The following is a 23,916-nucleotide window of genomic DNA, read 5'->3' as shown; positions in this document are numbered from 1 at the left end:
GTGCGAGCAACAATATGTTGTTTGTCATATTTCCAAGGCATCAAGTTCCTATCAAGAAAAATAGCATAACCACTAGTGGACTTTTGATCAACACTACTATTTCAACCATAATCATTAAACTCATTAAGTGAGAGATCACTTTGACAAGTAAAATTAATGCAACCAAAAGAACAAAATACCACATAGATAACACAAGATGCATTTAAAAGCCAACTAACGAGCATTAATAGGAAAATGCATGAACTAAAATATATACCTTGTTAACCACAAAATAATTTCTAAAATGATTAAATACAGTATTGCCCAAAAAAGGCTCGAATGGTGCTTCGAGTTATTTCTTAAGAGCTTTTTTAGCATTGTGATAACGGTTGTTTTTCAAAATATTTTTTTACTTGGAAATGCATTAAAATAATATTTTAAAAAAAAAATTATTTTTGAAATCAACACATCAAAACAATATATAAACACCTAAGAAAATTAATTTCAAGTAAAAAAAATAAGTTTACAAAATATTTTCCAATCATAAAAATAAATGGGGTCTAAATCCTACCGATGTATTTTCGCTACCCGAACTGAGAAAATAAAAAAGTCCTTGTGATTTCCATAAAACCATGGTGTGGTTTAAGAGTGGTAGCAAATGGTTAAGGTTTTTTGGTGTACTTTTCTCAATTCTTGATGAATTAATCCATGAATAAATTAATTTAGAGTGATAAGAATAGCCATTATAAGGGTAAAATAAGAAATTGGGTGAGTTGGTGAGTTCTACAACTAGAAGTTAGGTTTCAAAAGAGGGGTTAGAGAGAGTTTGAATTTCTTTGCGTTCTTCATCTAAAATTATCATCTAATCAAGGTAAGGAAGCCTTCCTACATGATTAATTTGAAGAAATATAAGGTACATGCATTAGAGGATATGTAACTTAGATGTGAATCTAATTACTTAATATTTTTTTTTCTTGTGTTGAAATGGTATTCATATATATGGAATTAGGTTTGGTTAAGTGAGAACTACATGATTTGAGGAAGATAAAGTAATTTGTGATTTCCATAAAACCATGGTGTGGTTTAAGAGTGGTAGCAAATGGTTAAGGTTTTTTGGTGTACTTTTCTCAATTCTTGATGAATTAATCCATGAATAAATTAATTTAGAGTGATAAGAATAGCCATTATAAGGGTAAAATAAGAAATTGGGTGAGTTGGTGAGTTCTACAACTAGAAGTTAGGTTTCAAAAGAGGGGTTAGAGAGAGTTTGAATTTCTTTGCGTTCTTCATCTAAAATTATCATCTAATCAAGGTAAGGAAGCCTTCCTACATGATTAATTTGAAGAAATATAAGGTACATGCATTAGAGGATATGTAACTTAGATGTGAATCTAATTACTTAATATATTTTTTTTCTTGTGTTGAAATGGTATTCATATATATGGAATTAGGTTTGGTTAAGTGAGAACTACATGATTTGAGGAAGATAAAGTAATTTTATTTGGCTCTTGTGGGTTTGAGCCAAAATGAAAAAAAAAAAAAAAAAGATGAATTTTGAGTTTTGTAAGTATAGAAAACCTTTGTTGATGATATGTGTTGAAAGTGTAACATATGAAGGATGTGTTAGTTACTTAGAATTTTATTAAGTGTGTTGTTAAAGGAAGAAGGGACTTAACTAAAAAAATTTATAATTGATTGATAATGTGTTTGTTGAAGTTTAAAATATATTAGATAAGAATAGTAGGTCTAAATATTGAAAGAATGCATGGAAGATATTTTATTATTTGTTATGTCTACGAATTCAAGTCTGGACAGTTTTAATATCTAGATTTTAATTGATATTAGAAAAGAAAAATAATCAAATTTGTAGAATGACTCTTTATAAAAATTATAGGTAAAGGTGTTACCTTTCAATTGAAATAATTTTTTTTTAATTTAGAGTTATAGAACTCTATATATAAACAAAATACTAAAGGAAGATCAGGCTAGAAGCTATTAGACAGATTTGATGTCCGACTTCTAGTTGAGTTTAGGATATGGTATTGATAAATTTGAAACATGTTCCTTAATAAAGATTGTAAATAAATGTGTTAACTTTTAATTTAAACATGTTTTCTTTTATTTGGAGTTATAGAACTCCATATATGAATAAAATACTAGAGAGGGGTCAAGTTGCATGCCACATGGAAGATTTTGCCGATTAACTTCTAATTATATTTAAGACTAGTAAATGACATAAGCTTGGGAATACTAAATGATGTTGATTTGAAGCTATAAAACTCTAGTTAGGGACCGAAAACCGCTAATAGGTCATATTGTAACTTGATAGATAGATTGTGTATGCATGTGAAATGAGTAATATTTAGTATGGTAATAAGTGAATTTGATTTTGCTTCCTTCTTAACAACTAAATATGTGTTTCTTAAATTTCAAAAGGATTAAACCACACTTGAATCTAAATTTCAAATGTTGATTTATAAAAGAAACATTAAATAGTGTTCAGCATATGTGAGTTACATTAATTTGAGTAAATGATAATTATTTTGCTTATCAAGTTATCCTTGGTATAGAACTTTAAACAAAATATTGTGATGATGAAATTAAAAAGCACGTGAATGAATAAATGAATATATGTAAGTTTGTGCATGTGGGATCCTAAGATAAATGAACACTTTAGTTGGCATTTTGATATGAACTAAAGTTAATTATTGACTGTGAATTGAATCTTGTTATGGTCCAAGAGAGGGAGCTGAAACGGTCCAGTATATAGGTGTAGGCACACGTTAGCATGCCCCAGGTAGGTGGTGAACACCCCCATCATGTGTTATCTTTTTACAATTTAAGTTGTTACATTATTGAATTTAAACTTGAGGTTTATGTAAGAGTTTTTAAAGAATAATTGGATTGATTAGCACTTAATGAAAGTTAAAGTGTTAGATATCTATATGACATATCAAATATATGATGACTTGTAAATGAGAATGCTAGAAAGATGTGGTTTTTTAATAGAAAAAACCAAAACCATTGGTAATTGTTTTGAATTGTCGAATTAGATGATATTTTAAAGATTTACTGAATATGATAGAACTCAAGAGGATTTTTTTTATTGAAAGGCTAGAAGATAAGTTAGCTGGAGTTATGGGCGTCCAGTTGGGACAGCTAGATTAGGGGTTATCTAGGAAGGAATGATAATCGGAAGTTAAAAAGAAAGATTGCATCATCTTTTAATGAAATAAAAGGCATGAGGTTAAACCTGAACAAGAATTGAGTAAGAATTGTAATTGGATAAAACTTTTAAAGAAAAACTCTTCTAAAATGTTCATTCTTAGGTTTGAATCTTATTAATTTGCATAACTATTTCAGGTATTTCACGCTTTCAACACGAGGTAGTCTTTCATAGCTTTGTTTCTTTTTACATATCTAAGCGAGTTTTGTACATGCATTAAATTGTAGTCTTATGTAACTAGAAAAGTGAATTACCTTTTTTGTTTTGATGGGTTATTCACATTTTTGTATGTAAATTGAATGTTAACAACTTTTAATTAATGTACGAAAGTAGTACTGTAAGATTGGTACATGTATGATTTGCATAATAAGTAGTAATTTTTTGTTTAATATAGACTTGTAATTGCTTTCATATTTAAGTTACATTGGTTATCAAGATAAAATAATCTGAATAGTAGGTTGATTGAAGTTTAGTATGATTAGACTATAGATGATGATTTAGTTGTGAACTTAAAAAGTATTGTCATGGAAGGCAAGGATGCAGGGGAGACTCGGTTGAAAATTAAAAATATATATATATATATATATATATATATATATATATATATATGAAATCATAATTAGTGAGCCAGTAATTAGTGATTTATCATGGATAATGAACTTGAATAACTTAGATTTATCCCTAAAAAATAGGGTATGTTACAAAAAAAAATTAACCAAGTTAAAATAATAAAAAAATTATTTATTTATATATTAACCTTGAACTTTCTAAATCATGCCTCAATTGTAGGGTTTGGTTCAAGTTTTTGGAAACCTAACTCCACTAAAACAAAAGCACTTTCATCAATGATTTCATTGTCGATGTTATTGTATGAGCAGCCTCAATATTTATAAACCTGAAATTTCAAACATTTATTGAAATTAATTATTCAAAAATTATCAATTGTTGTTTATTTTTTTAATCGTTCATGCAATGAAAAGAATCTTACATTGAGTGATCAAGCTTCCACTGAGGAGATTAGTCTTCCAATAAGGAAGCTCCTAAAAAATATATCATTTAACTCAATTATGGGTCACACCAAAACCAGAAAACTTTTATTTTTCAAATTAAAAATCAAATACAATGTCCTCGTACAACAAGACAACATCATACAATTCTTCACCCAACGATATCAGTGGTGCAACATCCCTTTCAATCATACCTACAAATAAGTCTTTTCTATTCTTTCTGTACTTGAAATCGAAACCTCTAGTGACAATAAAAAAATAATGTTTTAACATCATTTGTTAAGGTGAAAACCTTATTATTTCCATATAGTACAGATATGCTAATTTTTCATGTGTGCTCTAACCATAAACCATCTCATACACAAAAAAATCATTGATAGTCTATATCAAAACTTCTTTCATCTGAAAAGTTTATTTCCTCAAGACATCATACATTAAAAACCTGGATGACCACAACTTCTTCAACTCATCAATTAATGGTCGAAGACAAACATATATATATATTCATATTCGAAATATTAGGACTGAGTATGATCGTAGGTAAGAAAATAAACTTTGACCTTTTACGCTTTCTCGGTGACAAGTTGTAAACTATGAGTATCACTGTCTAATAAGAATATGGTGCAGCAAATGAACTGAATTGATTGAATTTGTCTATACACATAACCCAACATGTATATTTTATGGTTCTATTAAAAGCTTATGATGCATTTTATTAAACTGTTTACAGGCTTTACCATCGAAAAGGTGCATCATAACTCTATTAATTGTATCATGTGAATGATATCATATTATGTGCTTAGTATTATTTGGAGACATGAGTAATATTTGTAGTCTAGGAGTAATTAAGAAGTATCTCAGTTTTTTATATGCGATAAGAGTCAGTTCCTTTTTTATTATTGATTTATACCGAGCATGCCAATAAGTTCTGCACTCGATCAAATCTGTATTTTCTAGGTAGTACAACAAGCAGAAATTTAGACACATGTTAATTTTTAGGTATCTTAAACCAAGAGGTTTCATCATAGATTTAACAACATAAAAGTTCCTTTTCAGTCTATTCCTTTCAAGTAAAATGCTTCTCATATATTCAATGATTTTATCATAATTAACCTCGCTTAACCCATGAACTAACTTGATGGTGAACATATATTCAATAGCTGATAATTTACTATGATTTGTGCACTCAACCTGTAATGGTTTGTTAGAATCTTCAAAAGATCAAAAAACTTGGTTGCGTTTGCATTTAGTTCTTCATTTATGATTGAATATTTACTTGCATCGCTCTGATTTATTCTCATTGTGTTCATAATCATACTTCTATAATGATTACTATTATCATATACAACTTCATGCAAGTTGTTACTACTAGAAGTTGACCTAACCATTATTTTATCATGGTTTTGTAAGAAAAATATGATTCTTAATGTGCAAACTAACACAAGTATTTCTCTATGAACCTTTTTTATAAAAGATAAATCGTATCAATATATAGATCGGAAAATTTTTTATTTTCACAACTCTTATATGAACATTTAATATCATCTCCACTAATATTTTTTAGATAAATTGTGCGTATTTAATAAAACCCTCAACCCCATTACAATAATCCATCTTGCATAACCCTTCGAGTAAAACTTAATACATCCAAGAATGATTATCTATTACTTTTATGAAACTTATATAGAATATTGATGACAACATGTATTAATTAATAATGTAAACAAATTATCGGTACTCAACTAATTAACTATCATTGGTTTAACTAAAACTTATTCAATTTATTTTAATAGTACCCTTAAATCATTATCAGTTTTCTACAAAAATTCAAATCCCTTTAAATTTATCAAAATTTTCAACTTAACAATAAAATTAACAAAATGTGAAACATACCCATTAAATAAGCCATTATTTATTTCAATACAAAACACATAAGTTACAAAATTGAACTCAAAAACATCAAATGGCAAACAAATATAATTTTTTCAAATCTTAAATAAACCCTAAAATGTACAAATCATATATTTGTATAACAAATTTCTATGAAAAAAAACTATAAAACAAGTAAACACACAAACAAACTATATATATTACATTAAAATGCCACAAAAATATTAACATTTTAAAAATGGGTTACAATAAAAAATGGGTAGTTCCGGTTACTTGATATGGTGAATCTTAAAACAAATAAACCAGAATAGGGATGCTGACAAACTAAGTGTTGAGGTAGTTGGATTTGTAAAGATAGGAGCTTGATTTGTGACAAAAATATAAGGGTGTTGTGTGTGTTTCCTGCAGAATAAAAAGAAAGAACAAGAAGAAGAAGAAAGAGAAAATAAAGAAATGGGAAAGAGAGAGAGGAGGGTTGTCTGTCATGTAATTATAACTTAAATATTATTGACAAATTTACTTACGAGTACTAGCGATAAGCGTATTTTCTTGGTAATTATGTCTGTAATAATGACACATTTTTTTTTATTTTTTTATTTTTAATTATAATTTTCTCGGTATTCACCAATAAAAGTTTTAGAAATGGTGATATAATATTCCATAAAAAAAAAAAAAATTACTGTTATTCATACTTCGCATAAACATCATAGCGATATGCATACTAGTCCAAAAAAAATAAACAAGAGAGATAGAGAAAGAAGTGAAAGAATATTTAAATACGTGAGGGATCCTACAAGCCACCACGTCATTTTTTTCATAAAAAAGATCACAATGATTGATTATTAGTGTTTACCCATCATTCCTAGTATAAATGTATTCAATTCAAATACTATATTTTTAGTTTGGTTAATTTAATTTTATATTCTTTTTATTCATTCAATTAATCATTATGGTATTTTTGAATTTTTTCAATTAACCCCTATATTCCCTAAATCTATTCAATTAACTCAATAGCATTATTAAATATTTATGTATAATTTATGTCACGATAAATTATATATCTTTGTGGAGATTTATCGAGATTTGAAAAAAATTATTTATTAAATTAATTGGACAAGCTCATAGAACAACGGTAAATTGAATAAATTTAGAGAAGATAAGAGTTAATTAACTAAATTAAAATTATATTGATATAAATAAATGAATGAATAGTTGATACAAACATAGGAGCAAATTTAAAGGTTTTATTGTTAAATATATATACACACACGTACAATTAATAATCACTACTGTATTTATGGTTAATGTATTACACTATTAATATGAAAAAGACATTGCTAGTTAGTTACTTACAACTAATATTTATTAAATACATTATTGTTTAATAAAATACACTTTTTATTAAATTCTTGCCTTATTATTTACAAGTTATATTATTGTTCCATATGCATTATGCTAGTAATATTAGTCGCTGTGCCCTTGTGATGCAACGATCCACTTATAACTTAAAATAGTGCCTTTTTTTGCTTGATTACGTGGATCTTTGAGGACGTTGATTAGTGCCTTTTTTTGCTTGATTATCCGATTGACAATGTTTGTTCTTTTTTATAAAAAAAAAAAATTGAAAGAAAACTAGAATGAAAGCAAAAGTTTATTTTCAAATTGCAAATATACATAATGAAAGCAGCAAGAAGAAATTTATTTAATTTTTTTTTGCCAAAAAATTAAAAAAATTTTTTTTATATGTTTTGAATCTTTTTAATGCATTGATCTTCAAAAAAAATTTTTAAAAAAATTAAAAAAATATCATTTTAATATATTTCAAAAAATACTTTAAAAAATAATTAAATTACATACTTTCAAACAAGATATTCTAAATTATTTTTTAAAAATCAGGTTCAAAATTATTTTTAGGCCCAAACATGCCTTAAAACAGATTATTTGTTAAAAAAAATCTGAAAAAAAACCCAAGTACATTACAAAAACTTCTAAAGCCTAATTCAGCACAGGAGAATTATAAATGAGCCCAAGAAATAGTTCAAAAAAGCTTAGGCCCATACCAAACCGAAACCCATAGCACTTCCTTCTTTCCTTTCTACGTTAGATAGTTAAAAAGATTGTTTCAGAGATTAAAGCCTATTCCATTGTGATGGATCAGTATTTCTTGCACTTTATTAATTGTAAATTTTATTCATGATTAAAGTTGTTTAATGAGCATATTTTTCGCACATTATGAATAAAACATAATTAAGGAAACATGATAGAACATAAAATGCAAATTCGTAGGTATCTGTGGCATTAATCAAAACTTTAATTTTCTCAAACAAATGGCATTGCAACAAAAAAAATATATATAATTGAAATGAAGCTATAACCTGTTTGGGAGTGTGGTTGCGGTTACTTTTAAAATATTTTTCATGCAGAAATGTATTAAAATGATGTTTTTTTATTTTTTAAAATCCGCCCATTAAAATGATCCAAAACATACAAAAAAAATTAATATGTTTAGGAGTGTGGTTGCGGTTACTTTTCAAAGTGTTTTTCATGCTGAAATACATCAAAATAATATTTTTTTTATTTTTTTAAAATCAGCGCATCAAAACGATCTAAAACATACAAAAAAAATTTAATATGTTTAGGAGTATAGTTGTGTTGTTTTTTAAAGTGTTTTTTTATGCCGAAATGCATCAAAATAATATTTTTTTTATTTTTTAAAAATTATTTTTAAAATCAATGCATCAAAACAATTCAAAATATACAAAAAAATAATTTTTAATAAAAAAAAATAAAATTTTTACATATGTAAAAGCTGAAAAGGTTGGAATCTAAGGAATTTTCACACATTAATTCAAAGTACTTTTATTATAAATTCATCCATCCATCACACATTCATCACACAAAAGATGAAATAAGCAACAAAAAATGGCATTAATTCTTGGGTAGGTAATATCTACACTTGGCAACTAAAAAAAATGGGATGAAACTTGGCAAAGCTAACATCTTCAAACGTTGAAGACAGAGGTTTTTCTGCAAAGTGAGGATTAGTAACTCTCTTCATTAATTTAAATTAAAGCATTTCCCTTCTTAGAGAATGAGAGGATGATGTGGCTAGCAAAGGGAAGCCGACAAGACAAAACCATGCTTGCTTCCGTTTTTATTAAAATGAAGCTTTCCCTTCCTTTTATTTATTTATATCTCCTCCTCTTTTCTTTTGAAATCCAAACTCTTATCCTCTTTATTATTTCTCATTTCTCTCTCTTTTCTTTTCTCTTGGTTTTCTGGGTCTTTTCTTTTCTTTTTTTTATGTTGTCAGGTGATGATATTTCAAAAATTCCATATCCTTAGAAATGAGGTTTCTTGATGTTTGAATAACAAGTAATTATATCTTGGTGTCAATAATTCATTCTCCAAAGCTTAAGAAATAGATGAATAATGGTAAAACATCTAACACTTGCAAAATAATTTATTTTAGTAGGGTTTAAAAACCCTTAAATAATAAAATCAGTAACTTCTAAAAAACAAAATTTTTATAAATAAGAGAATGAGCAATAAATTCTAAGAATAAAAACGCTTGTTTTTTTTTATATGATAAATGCTCTAGGATTTAAAAGTATTAATTTTTAGAGAATAAAATTTGTGAAGCTTTTACTTGGGTGGTTCAAAATATATGTATAGTCCCTAAACCCTGTTGTTTTTGTTAGAGTGAAGGGGTTGGAGAGTTAATTTTCTCTACACAACATTAACAAAAGATAAATATATCTAATATAATATTAATAAAGAATAAATATCCCGTACATAATATTAACAAGATAAAAATATGGTAGGTTATCGAGAGATTTTTTATGCACATGTGGGTGTAAAGAGATAAATATTCATGATATTAACATTTTATTTTTAAAGTTATAAAAATAAATAAACAAAGCCGCATGGCCAACTTATAACCTATAATGATTTTCAGACAGCCAACATGTAACCTATAATGATTTTCAGACCTTTAGCTCTCTGTACTTGACACATTGCCAAGCCTATGATTAATGAGTATAGAAGCGAACTAAACTCATACTCAATTAGATTTGACATGCAACCAAGGGCAAGGTTGATAAGTCGAGAGGGTAGCCAGACCTATGCCTAGATGAGCTCGACGCGCAGCCAAGCTCAAAGAAGTTGTGTTTGGCAATTTATCCAACTCATGCTTGCTTGAGCTTAATAAGTTGTTGAATCCAAAGATATTGGGTGTAAACATCCATCATATTTATATTTATTTAAACTTAGCACACAATAGAGTTGAAAAGCATTGGATCTAGCAATTTATCAAACTCATGCTTATTTAAGCTCGTCATATAGCTCACTGACGAAATTTAAAGAGGAAGAGAGTACTAAATTATGGAGGGTCAACAAGAATGAAGGAATCATCTTAATTATTTATTATACCATATGGATTATTTAGGTAAAGTTAATAAACTACAGGGACTAGTTTATAATTAAGTCGTCCCATAAGGAAACCGATTGTTTCATTCCATAATAATAACAAAAATAATAATAATTGCGTAATTGCACCACCACTAGCAACGTTTTTGTGGTGTCGGTGAGATCCCCCGGTTTTGCGTGCGACGAAACAAACAGACGCCTCCCAGTTGTTCTCTGACACGCTTTCTCCCTCTCCCTCTCCCTCTCTTTAATATTCTTAGTCTCTTTGGATCCCTTCGATTTTTTCGCTCTCTCTTCAGAGAAATAATAATAATCCAATTTCCCATTCATATTTAACGGATCTGATCTGATCTCAATGGCGGCTTCCAGGCGTCTCCGGGAGCTCCAATCGCAACCAGCCAATAAGATCTGCGTCGACTGTTCCCAAAAGAACCCACAGTGGGCTTCTGTTTCTTACGGTGTCTTCATGTGCTTAGAGTGCTCCGGCAAACACCGTGGCCTAGGTGTCCACATCTCCTTCGTCCGATCCGTCACCATGGATTCCTGGTCCGAGATCCAGATCAAGAAGATGGAATCCGGCGGAAATGACAAGCTGAATGCCTTCTTAGCTCAATACGGTATCCCTAAAGAAACAGATATCGTAGCCAAATACAACACTAACGCCGCTAGCGTTTATCGTGATCGGATCCAAGCACTAGCGGATGGACGATCTTGGAGGGACCCACCGGTCGTTAAAGAAACTATTGGTAGCAAGAAAAAGCCCCCGCTGTCTCAATCTGGTTCTGCCGGCGGTGGCAGAGATAGTTATTCTAGTAATAATGGAGGGTGGGATAATTGGGATAACGAGGATTCGCTTGGATCTTCTTCTAATGATGTAAGGAGGAATCAATCTGTTAGCGATTTTAGGGGGGGTAATACTGGTGGCGGTGGCGGCAATGCAATGGGAGGGCCTGTGAGGTCGAGATCCACGGAGGATATCTATACGAGGTCGCAATTGGAGGCTTCTGCGGCGAATAAGGAAAGCTTTTTTGCTAGGAGAATGGCAGATAATGAGTCGAGATCTGACGCTATCCCCCCTTCGCAAGGTGGGAAGTATGTGGGATTTGGATCTAGTCCTGCACCTACGCAAAGGAATAATAATTCGCAACAGGATGTTCTCTCTGCTGTGTCACAGGTATTTTGCTGGAGTTTATTCTTTTTTTTGTGCGGATAAAAATGATTGAATGATTGTGATCTACTTGTTTGTGTGGACTTGTTATGCAGGGATTTGGTAAGTTATCTATGGTGGCTGCATCTGCGGCTCAGTCAGCTGCAAATGTTGTCCAAGCCGGCACAAAAGATTTAACTTCCAAGGTATTTGGATTTGTTTCTCTAGCTAGTATTAAGGCATGTTTGTTATTTCTTCTTTTGAGATCTGCCATTCTAAGTTTTGGATATCCTAGGATTGCTATGAAGCATTGCAGCATTGAATTTCGAATTATTTACCGGGTCAATGAACCTAGAGAATAATATGATTCTCATAAGCATGGAGATCTATTTTTCATCCTGTAATATCAGTGCCTGCTTGTTTGTTCTATTATAAATAGATAATAGATCCCCTCTCCTTTAGCTTACATCAAGTTTAGTGATAGAACAATACTGATATTGCTTAGCAGATCAACCTTGTGTTGTCTGTGTATAGAGGGAGGTGGTCATCATTGTAAGTGCTAAGAAGTCTTGGTTAAAGCACTTGTCTTGGTTACATTGGAGAGAATTGTGCATGATTTCAAGGAGTAGTTGCTAATGACAGTGTGGGAAATAGCACCAATTTCTGCCATACTAACTTAGATGATAGAGGTTGTTGTGGTAAATAGGGACTGTATGGTGATAAACTGAGGGTAGTAAGTGGTCATCACAACTGATCATAAGAGTGCTTAAGACTGCTGTGATGGAGGTGAATGGTTGAGATTTTTGGTAATTAAGAAACTATTAGTTTTCAAAATGATTTTTTTTTTGCCATAAATTAGAGAACTGATTGGCATACAAGGACCATTTTGAGAAGTTAGTATGCTGTTATGATATAGCTAATATCTTTCCAGTGATTTCTTAGCTGAATGGGGTAGGTTTTGCAACTATTGGTAGCAGGCATTTTTTCTAGTTATACAAGGGATCAAAGTTGGGATTTTTCTCACCATCTCCTTGATTTCTGTCCACCTATCCATTTCCTATGCACATAAATTCCCATTTATATATTATAAATTTTGTTATGGTGGTTAAGGGGGTTCAGTCAAGTTTAAAACTTTTTACTTGCTTAAAGAAACTCATTTATTAAGGCATCCAAAAGTTTGAAGTGGCGGCATTGTTCGAGTATATGTAAAACAAGAGACGTCCTACCTAGAGGTTCAGCTCCATTTATAAACTCATCATTTAAGGGCCTGTTTGTTAGTTTATTGAAAACTGTTTATTTCTAGTATATTTAGAAGTGAACCATTAACTAGAGTTTTGACTCCATTTATAGACTTGTACGTATGGCTTGTTTGGTAGTTTGCTTAGAACTGTTTATTGTTTTTTAAGAAGGTATGTGAAGTAGAAATTGGTGTCTAAGATTTATTTTAAGAAATATAAACATATATTATTACCTTAAGAAATATAAAAGCTAGGAGTAACAACACACTGTAGTTATGGTGATGAGATAGTGGTAATGAGGTGGTGGTAGCTGTGAAGGCATGGTAATGTTGCTGTGGCGATGATGGCTATTAGTGGTGATGATGAATGTAGCAATAGCAAATTGATGGTGGTGTTTTTTTATTTTCAATGAGTGGTGGTGGCAGTGTAGTAGGATAGTAGTGTAGTGGCAGTGTAGTAGGATAGTAAGTGTAGTGGCAGCCACAACTTGGCAAGAACAATGAATAGTTAGAGCATGGGTGGTGGTTGTAGTGGGTGATAATGATGGTGGTGGTTATGCTAGTATGCTAGTGGTATACATTGTATACACGCAAGGTTATAATGGTCATGGTGTTGGTAGTGCTGCTGGATTTGATGATCATGGTGGTAGTGGTAGGAGGTGATGATGATGATGGTGGTGGGTTAATAGCATAGTATACCCTTGTACTCTTAAATGTATACAAGTATTGTTCTTTTATAAATATTTTGACTGATTGAATCCCTGTATCCTTTGTTTCGTTAAGGATTTAGTCTTGCCTCACTCATGTCAATTGGAGTGGGTAGATGTCGAGCACATAAGACGTTATATTGCTAAGAAATGACTCATCTTAAATAAAAATGATGTAAATATAATAAACCGAAGAGAGAATTTAAAGAAATAAAAATTGAATTCTCTCTCCACACCGAAACCTAGATAATCTTGTAAGTGAGCATTATGGAGGAGCTAGTATGGTTTCTTGGTGAGCAAGAGGGAGAGTGAGTTGTGTTTTATGTTTTGTGTAGGTTAGTCTCGTTTCCTTTACGTGATGGAGAGTTTAGATTTGTCTCAAGTTTTTCTTTTTCCTTTTCTTTTTACAAATTTCTAATTCTTTCATTCAGGTCTAAGTGATTGGTATCAATACTTTTTACTATCTGCTTGCAAAAGTTCATTTAACTTTTTGACAGCTTGTCTATTCAATTTTGATTTTTCAATGGGATATGTTTTCTTTTCCTTCTTTTTCTTTATTTTTCATTATTCTCACCTTTCATGGGTTGATGGGAAAAATAGATATCAGTGCCATTGTTATTTTCTATTTCTCCAATTTCTCCTTTTATTTATTTTTTGCATCATTTTAATTGATAAAGTTTCCAGTTACAGCATGTGTCAATTGACAGAAATGGATGAAGGACTAACATTGTAACAGAACTAAGAGTGTAGGGGCTCATCTATAAGAAAAATTGGATTATGAAAAGCTTAAAATTTATAGAGCACAAGGACAAAACTATGCCATTAACTGGGTGATGAGTGATGGGGAGAGTGGTGGCCATGGTAATGGTGGTGGTTGTATTATGACAACGGTTTGGTTGCTATGGTGATATGGCGGTAGTTGGAATGGTTGTGGTCGTGGTGGTGTTTCTGATGGTCAAATTGGTAGTGTGATATCCTGCCAATAGAAAACATAGAAATAATGTGTTGTTTAAAAAATATCTTAGTTTTTAAAATTGTTTAGTAAAATATAAACGGTAACCAAACATGATTTCTATTTTTCTCCTAGAAAAATATATGAAACTAGAAATTGATGATTCCCAACAACAGCTTAGGTTTTCTTTTCTTTTCTTTTCTTTTCTTTTTGTTCATTATGATTTCAATGATTTTACAAATTCATCAGAGTTTTTCTATTGTTAAAACATACAACTTTCTTTGTACCATATCCAAAAAAGTTAAAAAAATTGGGTGGACAGATAAAGGCTATTCTTTGCTTGCCATAACTGTGACATGTAGAAAAAAAATATTATGGTATTTCCCTTCTTACATCATTCTTAAATTAATGACTTTTTATATATCAAAGTGGGCAATGCTGTTTTGATATGGTTGGACTGTTTAATTTTGATGGTTGACATGAGGGTGCATTAATGAGAAGAAGCAATTGAATTGGTTTATTGGGAGTTGTGCGGGGAAAAGCAAGGCAAGGAATGTCGTGGGCTGAAGTGGTAAAAAAATGTATTCAGTATTGATTTACATCTCATGCAGAGTTTGACCTGGAGAAGAATGCGCATCTGATTTTGAGTTTGATTTGGCACCATTCTCTTTGACAAATTTATCATATTAAGCAATTGATTTGGCACAATTCTTAATGTTGTTTTATGATGCAACTGGGGTGGTGTTCAACTGGCAACAAATCGATATGTGCTATTGCTTAGATGAAAAACAAACACAGAACAGTAACGATTCCTTATTGGTTGCCTTGAATGGTTTAAAAATGGTGTTGGGTGAAGTGATAAAGAGTGAGATAGTGTCACAGCAGTATGCACATGTTTAGCCACAGAAAAAGTGAAGAGAGGAGTGGATCCATGTAGATCACGAACTGCGTGGGTTTGAAGCGTAGTTGAGTTGTTTGTACTCTTAGCTTTGTCCTATCACTTTGTTTTTGTCTCAACATGGTAAATCATTTGTTTTGCATACATCTGTCCCCATTTGCTGCAAAAACTTATTTTTGATGATAAAATTGTTCTGCTAAGTTGGTGGTTATATATGACACAAGAACTATCAAAAACTTAAATTAGATTAAGGTGGTCCGTGAATAAACCTTTATTACAGGTAAAGGAAAGTGGCTATGATTACAAGGTGAACGAAACTGTCAATGTCGTTACTGCAAAAACAACAGAAATTGGACAGAGGACATGGGGGATTATGAAAGGGGTAATGGCAATAGCTTCGCAGAAGGTTGAGGAGTACACTAAAGAAGGCTGGAACACTGACAACTGGCAACGGAGTGATAATCAGAGTAATGGATATTATCAAGAGTTTAATAAGCAGGAAAATAAAGGATGGAATTCTTCTTCTGGTGGACAGTCCTCAAGTGGTCATCATAATTCCTATGGCTCAAGCTCTTGGGACGACTGGGACCAGAAAGACAACAGGACGGAAGATAGCATAAAGTCTACTGCCTCGCATAGCAATGATGATTGGGCAGGTTGGGATGATGCCAAAGATGATGGATATGATGATAATATCTACCATAGTGCTCCCAGTACAAAATCCGCTAGTCACAATGGAAAGTCAGATGCCTCATGGACAGGGGGAGGCTTTCTATAGGGTATGTTTTTAACTCAATATTTTTCTTTTGTTCTTAGATCTGTGTAAAATTTGCTGGGAAATGGAAAAAGCTTCGTTGTTTGGAATGATCTCCGCTAACTTGTATATTGCTTGCTATTCCTGTTATCAGGTAGATTCATATTGCATTCTCGCCAAAACCCTGGTCTTTTCTGAAACAATGGTTAGTTCATGAACGGATGCTTGGCAGGCTGCGATAATGACACAAGTGTTGATATGAATTTACACTTTGGCGCAGCTGATTATAAAACTGTCGGCCGGATGTCTTGTATCATGTGGGTGGTTTGTTTAGATTGCTATATCTTCTGCAACTTTTTTGTCCCTTTTAATTCTTTTTTTATTTCAAAAAATCTCTATGAACGTCTCAGTTTCTGGTGTGTTTGAAATTAGTTTATATAAACAAGGAGGGGCTGGTTGCCCGAACCAAAAGAGGACTGCTCTTTCTATGCGAGGACATCATCATGTGACTTGAAAAGTCAGCATTTCTTTGTAATTGGGATGCCTAATCAATTATTGTTTTCTTTTCTTTTTCCTTTTCTTGGGGATCATCACTCAGATTCCATGTTTTCCCCAATTGAAATCATTAAATTCAGTCTGTTTCCGAGGCCCGGGGAGTTCATTCACTCTTTCTGCAAAATTCTTTTGCTTGAGGACTTGATGGAATAAGAAAAAAGCCTATTGTTCCAACCCAATGGTCTGTTCAGCTGAAAAGCCTGTTAGCTTTATTGTGGTAGTTATTTGTTTGGAAATGAATTGAAATAATATTTGTTTTTTTAATTTGTTATTAGCTATACTAAAATGATTTAGAAATATAAAAAAATAAAAATTGTACAAAAATGCTTTCCAACCATGCCCTTTATCTTATTTTTCTGTTTTTCCAAATACCAAACTTGAATAAATAATGCTGACTTTTATCTTATTTCAAGTCTTCGTTCTCTGCGTGAGAAAAATGTGATTATTGTTTTATTTTAAAAACTGTCGGTTCATTATAGATATAATTGGGAACGAATACGTTGATGATTGATGCAAGCTTACAGGTATAATGCCTCCAATATGTAAATAGTTTAAAGTTATAATGTATTTTGGATTATTTGCTAACTATTCATAATTTCTTAGAGTGGTTTTGTATAATGTGTTTGGTTTATATAACTTAATTTTATGTTGGATCTATAATAATGATTCTTATAAGATGATTTCTTAGCTGTACTTGACTGTTTCCGTACGTAATTGAATTTAATTATATTTTTCAATTTAAATTTAATTTATAAATAAGTTAAATTTACATGTGTAGAATAAATAGAATTCAATTCATTTTATTTTTTATATTATCCTTATCACTTTCATTTTATTTCTTCAAATGCCTATAAAAAAAGAGATGAGTATTTTTAAAAAGTTGATTTTAACATTAAACTTTTTTTAATTGGAAATGTAAATCAAAGGGATTGACATCTTATCTATTTTTGTATAATTTTTAGAGATTGAATTCTATTTGGAATACAATAATTAACACTAAAAATATCTTAAATATAAAATATTATTAAATTAAGTGATTTCCAAACACGCCGTGAGTTTTTGAAATTGGTGCTTTTCTTCATCTACTCTCCTATATTTTTTTCTAAATTGAGCTTCAAAAAGGCCTTGAAGTGCAAAAGTTTCCATCTCAAAGATGAGATCCAGTCCACAAAAGCAAGATTCAGTAGGAATCTAATCGAAAATACTAAAGAGCTAGAAATCAACCAAACTCCAAAAAACATCAATTCGATTTGGGGGGAAACAAGTATAAATATGGTTCATATTTAAAGTGTTATTTGCCTTTATAATAAATATAAAGTAATTGCTATTGAATTCAAACAAATACACTTTCAAGAATATATAAAGACAATGATGTTTTTCGTAGCAGTACAACAGCTATAAGAAAATCTCCAAAAACATTAATGAGCTTACTGGAAAAAACGGTAAGAAAATTATTGTATTTATAGCTTGCAAGCAACCTTCAGCTACGTTTTACAGTTTCTGAATGGTTACAGCCCATTAAGATATAACTACCTCAATTATTTGTCCCAAAAACTCATTTTACGCAAGAAATGTCGTGATTTCATCGAAAGTAATGAAAATTATTTTATTTAAAAATATATTAAAATAATATTTTTTTTAAATTAATTTTTGATATTAGCATATTAAAACAACCAAAAAATATAAAATAAAAATTAATTTAAATAAAAAAATCAAAATTTTAATATCAGCTCTTTCATCCCTGCAGGAAGAATATATTGATCATTCTCAGATAGAGCATGTCACGTTTATTTGAAAGTTTTGTTGTGATTATTTTTTAAAATATTTTTTTATATTAAAATGTATTAAAATAATTTTTTATTATTTTTAAAAAATTATTTTTAAAATCAGTATATCAAAATAATTTAAAATATAAAAATAAAATTTTAATTAAAAAAATTAATTTTAAAACAATAGAGTTTGGATCGTGTTTTCAAACATTTCTTTATGCTTGAATTAGTGAAAAAAAATCATTAAAATAATTAAATCTATACACGGCCCTAATTCCTAGATTGTCTCGGAAAAGAAAGAAGGGACATAAAATATATGAGAGGTTTTTCTTTTTCAATTTTTTACTGACGTTGTTTATCATGTCACTAATGTTCCCTTTTCTTAGGTGATTAGCTTTCTTTAACACTCGTGTATATAACCCAGCTATATATTAATACTTTCACTAAAATCTAATATAAAAAAAAGTTATTTTCTACATAAGAGCATATTTGGATATTTATTGAATTAATTTTTTTGAAATTAATATCTGAATATTTTATCCAAAATTTAATAGTTTATAATTAAATATTAAATAACTTTATAAATATATAAATAATTTTTTTTACTAAAATAAAAATTACTGAAATCAAAATATATAAAAAGTTAGAGTTTATTTGAATCATTCAAGGAGGAAAATTTATTTTTGACATATAAAATAGATTGGCGAAGCTAATTATTAAATTCTGGGTTCAGATTTTGTGCGCTCAGAAATTACTAGCAAAGTCTCTCTTGTATTCTACGTGATTCGGTTGTATTTTTAATTTTTATTTTTTTATCTTTTTAGTCTTGAGTTGATTTTTTTATTATTATTTTGATATATCAATATAAAAAAATTAAAAAAATAATAAAATTATTTTAATTTATTTACAATTAAAAAATATTTTTTAAAAATATATTTACTATCGCACCCTCAGTAACCTCACCTCACCTCACCTAGCCAGGAGGATGGAGGGCTCATTAACGCCCGTGACCCATACAATGAATGGTGGCGGACGTTATGTCCGGCCTGCTTCATGTGATGTGACCTTCTCTGGCATCGCTCTACACACGGGCTCGTCCTGATACTTGAAGGCTTGGCTGGCGGTGCATTTAAGATTGGCACATGCCTCTGTGGCTGCTTTTCTTCTCTCCTTTTCCCCCCTCCAAAACTGACTATTTGAGAACAGCTCTGGCACAGAGCTCCCTCCTTCGAATTTGTCATTTTACTGTGTGATATCTTCAAGGAAGTTCACTGCATGTTTTTTAAAGTTTATTTTTTAAAAAAATTATTAAAATAATATTTTTTTTATTTTTTAAAATTTATTTTTAACATCACACATTAAAAATACCCATAAACATTTTAAAAAGTTATTTTAATATGAACGCAATAACAAGTACTCTCTTTTTAAAGAACTTCAATTTGTTCCCTTGAGAGGTTCCGTTTTCGTCCCGGTTCATACATTTAGATGTTATCAATCAAATCCCACTTCTTTTATTTTTATTCCATTTTCCCCTCCGTCCATTTTCACGGGAGTAGTAACAGAAAATGTATGCAAACTTTGATTCCATCCCTAAAATTTATAAAGTATCTCAATTCCATCCAAAAATAGAGAAGTTGGGAGAAAATAATAAGGGGGGGTGGTTTGGAAATTTAATTTGGAAAGAAGGGTATTTTTTAAAATAAAAATCACTAGATATCCGATAGCTTGTAGTTTTATTAATGGAAAAGAGACAAATGAACTAGGTTATCAACGAGCCCCAAACCAGATGCATTATTGAATTATTCTTCATACCACCATTTGTTTTGAAACAGAAAACTAATTGTTGTTGTACTCTATGCTGTGATCATAGTAAATAAATTAGATTTTAAATTTTAAAATGTTGTACTTCACAAGGATATAATGTCAAAGAAGTTGATGTTGATAAATCTATATAATCGTGGTAAATAAAAATCTATATGATCATGGTAAATAAACATGAGTGATATAAACACACATAAAAAAAAAGAAAATAATATTTAAGCCAATCAAAAAGTGAAGAGTTTTCTTTCCTTTTGGAATATTAATTTTATAATTCTCTCATGTTTTTTTCTCTTTTTTTTTGTGTTTATAGCTCTCATATATTGTAAATATTTACAAACTAAGCATCATATAATTTTTCACAATAATATAACGTACTTTATTAAAAGAAAATTGTGTTTGTTATTATAAGGTTAGATTTATCTTGTCAAAACTTTCCAACCCTAGGCAGCAACCTAGGCCCCTGCCATACTCAATCTTTTCTTTGTCGGTCCACTCATAGTTTCTTGATAACTAAGTATTTCCCCTCATTGAGAGATTTCCCCACATTTTTTTTATTATTGATTTCTCTCCTAAATTTATGGTGGGGGCGACGAGAAAGAAGAGTTTTGGTGGCGTTGAATCCAAATATATTGTTGATGATGGATGGTCAAAAGAGAAGGCAAAATTAAGAGGTTTGAAGCCAAATTTATATTGTTGCTTTTTTTTTTTTTATGGAAAACAAGTTGAATTGTATTATCAAAGAAAGCATTAGTCTCCTCACACTAGTCCTAATAGCTATTTACTTTATGATGCAAACCCTAAGTAGCATATTATTTTGATGTTTAGACTGTTAAGTTTATATTTGAAGCTAGTTTGGTATTCTGGTGATGATTGTTTTTTAAAATATTTTTTACTTGAAAATATATCGAAATAATTTTTTATCCTTTGAAATTTATTTTTATCATTGGCACATCAAAAAGATCTGAAAAAACCAAATAAATTTTAATTTGAAACAAAAAAAATTATTTTTAAAAAGATTTTTAAAACGTAAAAATAAATAAGCTTTTTAATTATTATATTCTTGATAATTTTTTAATATGGCCCTTTTAGTTTTAAAACGTTAATTTCCTTGTACTCTCCACTGAGTTTTATCAATTTCTTACTAAAATTTTATTCAATATTAATTGCCCATGATTAATTTTCATTTTATCCTCTGAAAAAAGCACATGAAATTGATAGTTATCTTATAATTGAAGGGGGTAAAATGAAATTAACCCTTTGTTTTCTCATTTAGGTGGTCCCTCCTCTATCATTTTTCTTCTTCTTAAGACACCATTAATTATCGACGGCACGTTAAAAAAAGTGGGCCCATATCTACCCCATCCTAGGTCACATGTCAATAATTGATGATGGATACATAGGATAAACTTAGCCTAAAAAAAAAAATTATTGAATGGAGGTACCAACTAAATAAATAAAAAGGTGGAAAAGTCAAGTAGAGAGAATGTCAAGAATCCAAAGAGTAATCTGAGAATTATTAGGAATCTCAAATGTTTTTAGATATTATATTCTCAATCAAATATAAATATTACATTTCCAAGAATCACAATCCTTACAATTTCATTCTAGCAAAACATTTAAGAATTAATGCTCATAATCTGAGAACAGATATTCATGAGAGGGATGCAATTACCCTACAATACACCCACCGCCAGCCCCACCAAACCATGTACATACACTTATTCTTAACGTGGTGTGGACTTGAGAGCATGTTAGCAATTAAAATTATAAAATTAATTGAGATAGGTGTAAGCTAATCTAAATATTAATATTAATTAAAAATAAAATAAAATCAAGTAGCATTGTATCAAATTAAAAATAAAATTTTTATAAATATTTTTTTTATTTTTTAAGTATATTTAACAAGTAGGGTGTTGAGTAATTTTTACTTTGTACTTTGAGCGTTTTGTTAAGTTTGGATAATTTTTATTTTATAAAATATAATTTATAATATTTTTTTCTGAGTTTTAAAAGTATTTTTTTAAAAAAAAAATTTATTTTTTTATTAACTTCAAATTAATATGTTTTTAAGTGTTTTTAAATCATTTTAATGTGTTGATATTAAAAAAAAAAATAAAAATAAAAAAATAACATTAACATATATTTTAACACTAAAAATTATTTAAAAAGCAATCAAAAAAAAAAAAAAATCCTTAAGTCAGCACCAAGTAAAATTTAACAGCTAATGAGCTGGTAGTTCAATGAAACCCAGCTCCACTTAAATAACAAGTGATGTCGTACGGCAACACTACTTTTTTTTTTGTAAGCTATCTCCAATAATCTCAAATCTAGCTCTAATATTTATCTATTTGATTTACAGTTTATTTATCCTTTCACTCATATTTTTAGGTATTTTTGTGCCGCTCATGTCGGTTTGTTGTGCTAAAAATAAATTTCTTCAAAAAAGTTCATGGTTTGGTGTTGGGATTTTAACCCCACTTCATTGTAAATTAAATTTCACAAATAAAAAATCAAACCACACACACAACCATGATAAGGCAAGTTTTAGTAAAATTAGATTTTTTTTTATGTATTTTAATCATTTTAACGTGTTGGTGTCAAAAATATATTTTAAAAAATAAAAATATATATTATTTTGATATATTTTTCAAGTAAAAATTACTAACTTATTATTCAATAATCATAATAAGAAAGTAATACAATCATTAAACTTTAAAAGCAAAAATATTGGCAACTTCTTATTCAAGTGCAATATTTCTAGTTTTTCAAGTTGCATGTTTGAAAAACAAAATTTAAAAGTTATTTATAAATTTTTCACCATTTTCCTAATAAAAAAGATATCAACAATAAATTATTTCTTATATATAAAACAATTTTTAGCAATTAAAGAAACTAAAATTATTTTTTATTTAGTGTCACCATTTTAATTTTTGTTATAAATCTAATATAAATATTATTTTTTGTAGTTAATATATAGCTTTTTCATGATAATTTTTAATTTGAATGAAATAAAACTAATATTTTATAACTAAATCATCATGAATGAAAAATATTAAAATGACGGTTATAAATTATGTATTTGATTTTTAGAAAAAGTATTTTTAATCTTGATGCATTCTTTTATGAAAAAAAAAAATTGTCTTCATTCTCAATAAATAAACATGTTTTCTAATTTTATGTTGGAAAAAAAATCTAGAAAAAGAAAAAAAATGGAAATGGAAAAGAAAAACAATTTTGTGGTGGTGAACAAACCCTTTCTTTTTTTCTTTTTCTTTCTTTTGCACAGCCACACGTGCCACACTCATAGTTTGATCCTTATTTTTTCTTCTTATCTTCATTCTAATCCCTTTTCTTATTTAATCAATCATATGAGTTATCATAGACTGGGCCCATTGCTCAATATCTGGCCTTCAAACATAAATTAATAAAATTTGTTTGGGAGCTTTCATGAAATAAAAAGGATACGTTGCGACCAGATTGCGAAGAAGCTATAACATTTCTCAAAAAAAAAAAAAAAAAAAGACGGCCATATTTCTCAAAAAACAT

The 23,916-nt window shown here is 29.6% G+C and overlaps 1 protein-coding gene across 1 annotated transcript; it reads left to right on the top strand.

The window, feature by feature from the left end:
* Positions 1-10,644: 10,644 nt before the first annotated feature.
* Positions 10,645-16,797, top strand: LOC118053366 (probable ADP-ribosylation factor GTPase-activating protein AGD6). Its single transcript, XM_035064596.2, has 4 exons — positions 10,645-11,704; positions 11,794-11,883; positions 15,752-16,250; positions 16,380-16,797. Exons 1-3 carry the CDS (start codon positions 10,886-10,888, stop codon positions 16,247-16,249), a joined length of 1,407 nt encoding a protein of 468 aa, XP_034920487.1. The 5' UTR covers positions 10,645-10,885; the 3' UTR covers position 16,250; positions 16,380-16,797.
* Positions 16,798-23,916: the final 7,119 nt, after the last annotated feature.

The sequence above is a fragment of the Populus alba genome, chromosome 6 (genome assembly GCF_005239225.2).
Source record: "Populus alba chromosome 6, ASM523922v2, whole genome shotgun sequence".
Taxonomy (NCBI): domain Eukaryota; kingdom Viridiplantae; phylum Streptophyta; class Magnoliopsida; order Malpighiales; family Salicaceae; genus Populus; species Populus alba.
This window is presented reverse-complemented; position numbering and strand designations above follow the sequence as displayed.

Excerpts from the sequence above, each read along its gene's own strand:
- LOC118053366 (XM_035064596.2), top strand. The coding sequence starts at position 10,886 with ATGGCGGCTTCCAGGCGTCTCCGGGAGCTCCAATCGCAACCAGCCAAT. Across the intron at positions 11,705-11,793 it reads TTCTCTCTGCTGTGTCACAG|GGATTTGGTAAGTTATCTAT; the intron begins GTATTTTGCTGG and ends CTTGTTATGCAG. Across the intron at positions 11,884-15,751 it reads CAAAAGATTTAACTTCCAAG|GTAAAGGAAAGTGGCTATGA; the intron begins GTATTTGGATTT and ends CCTTTATTACAG.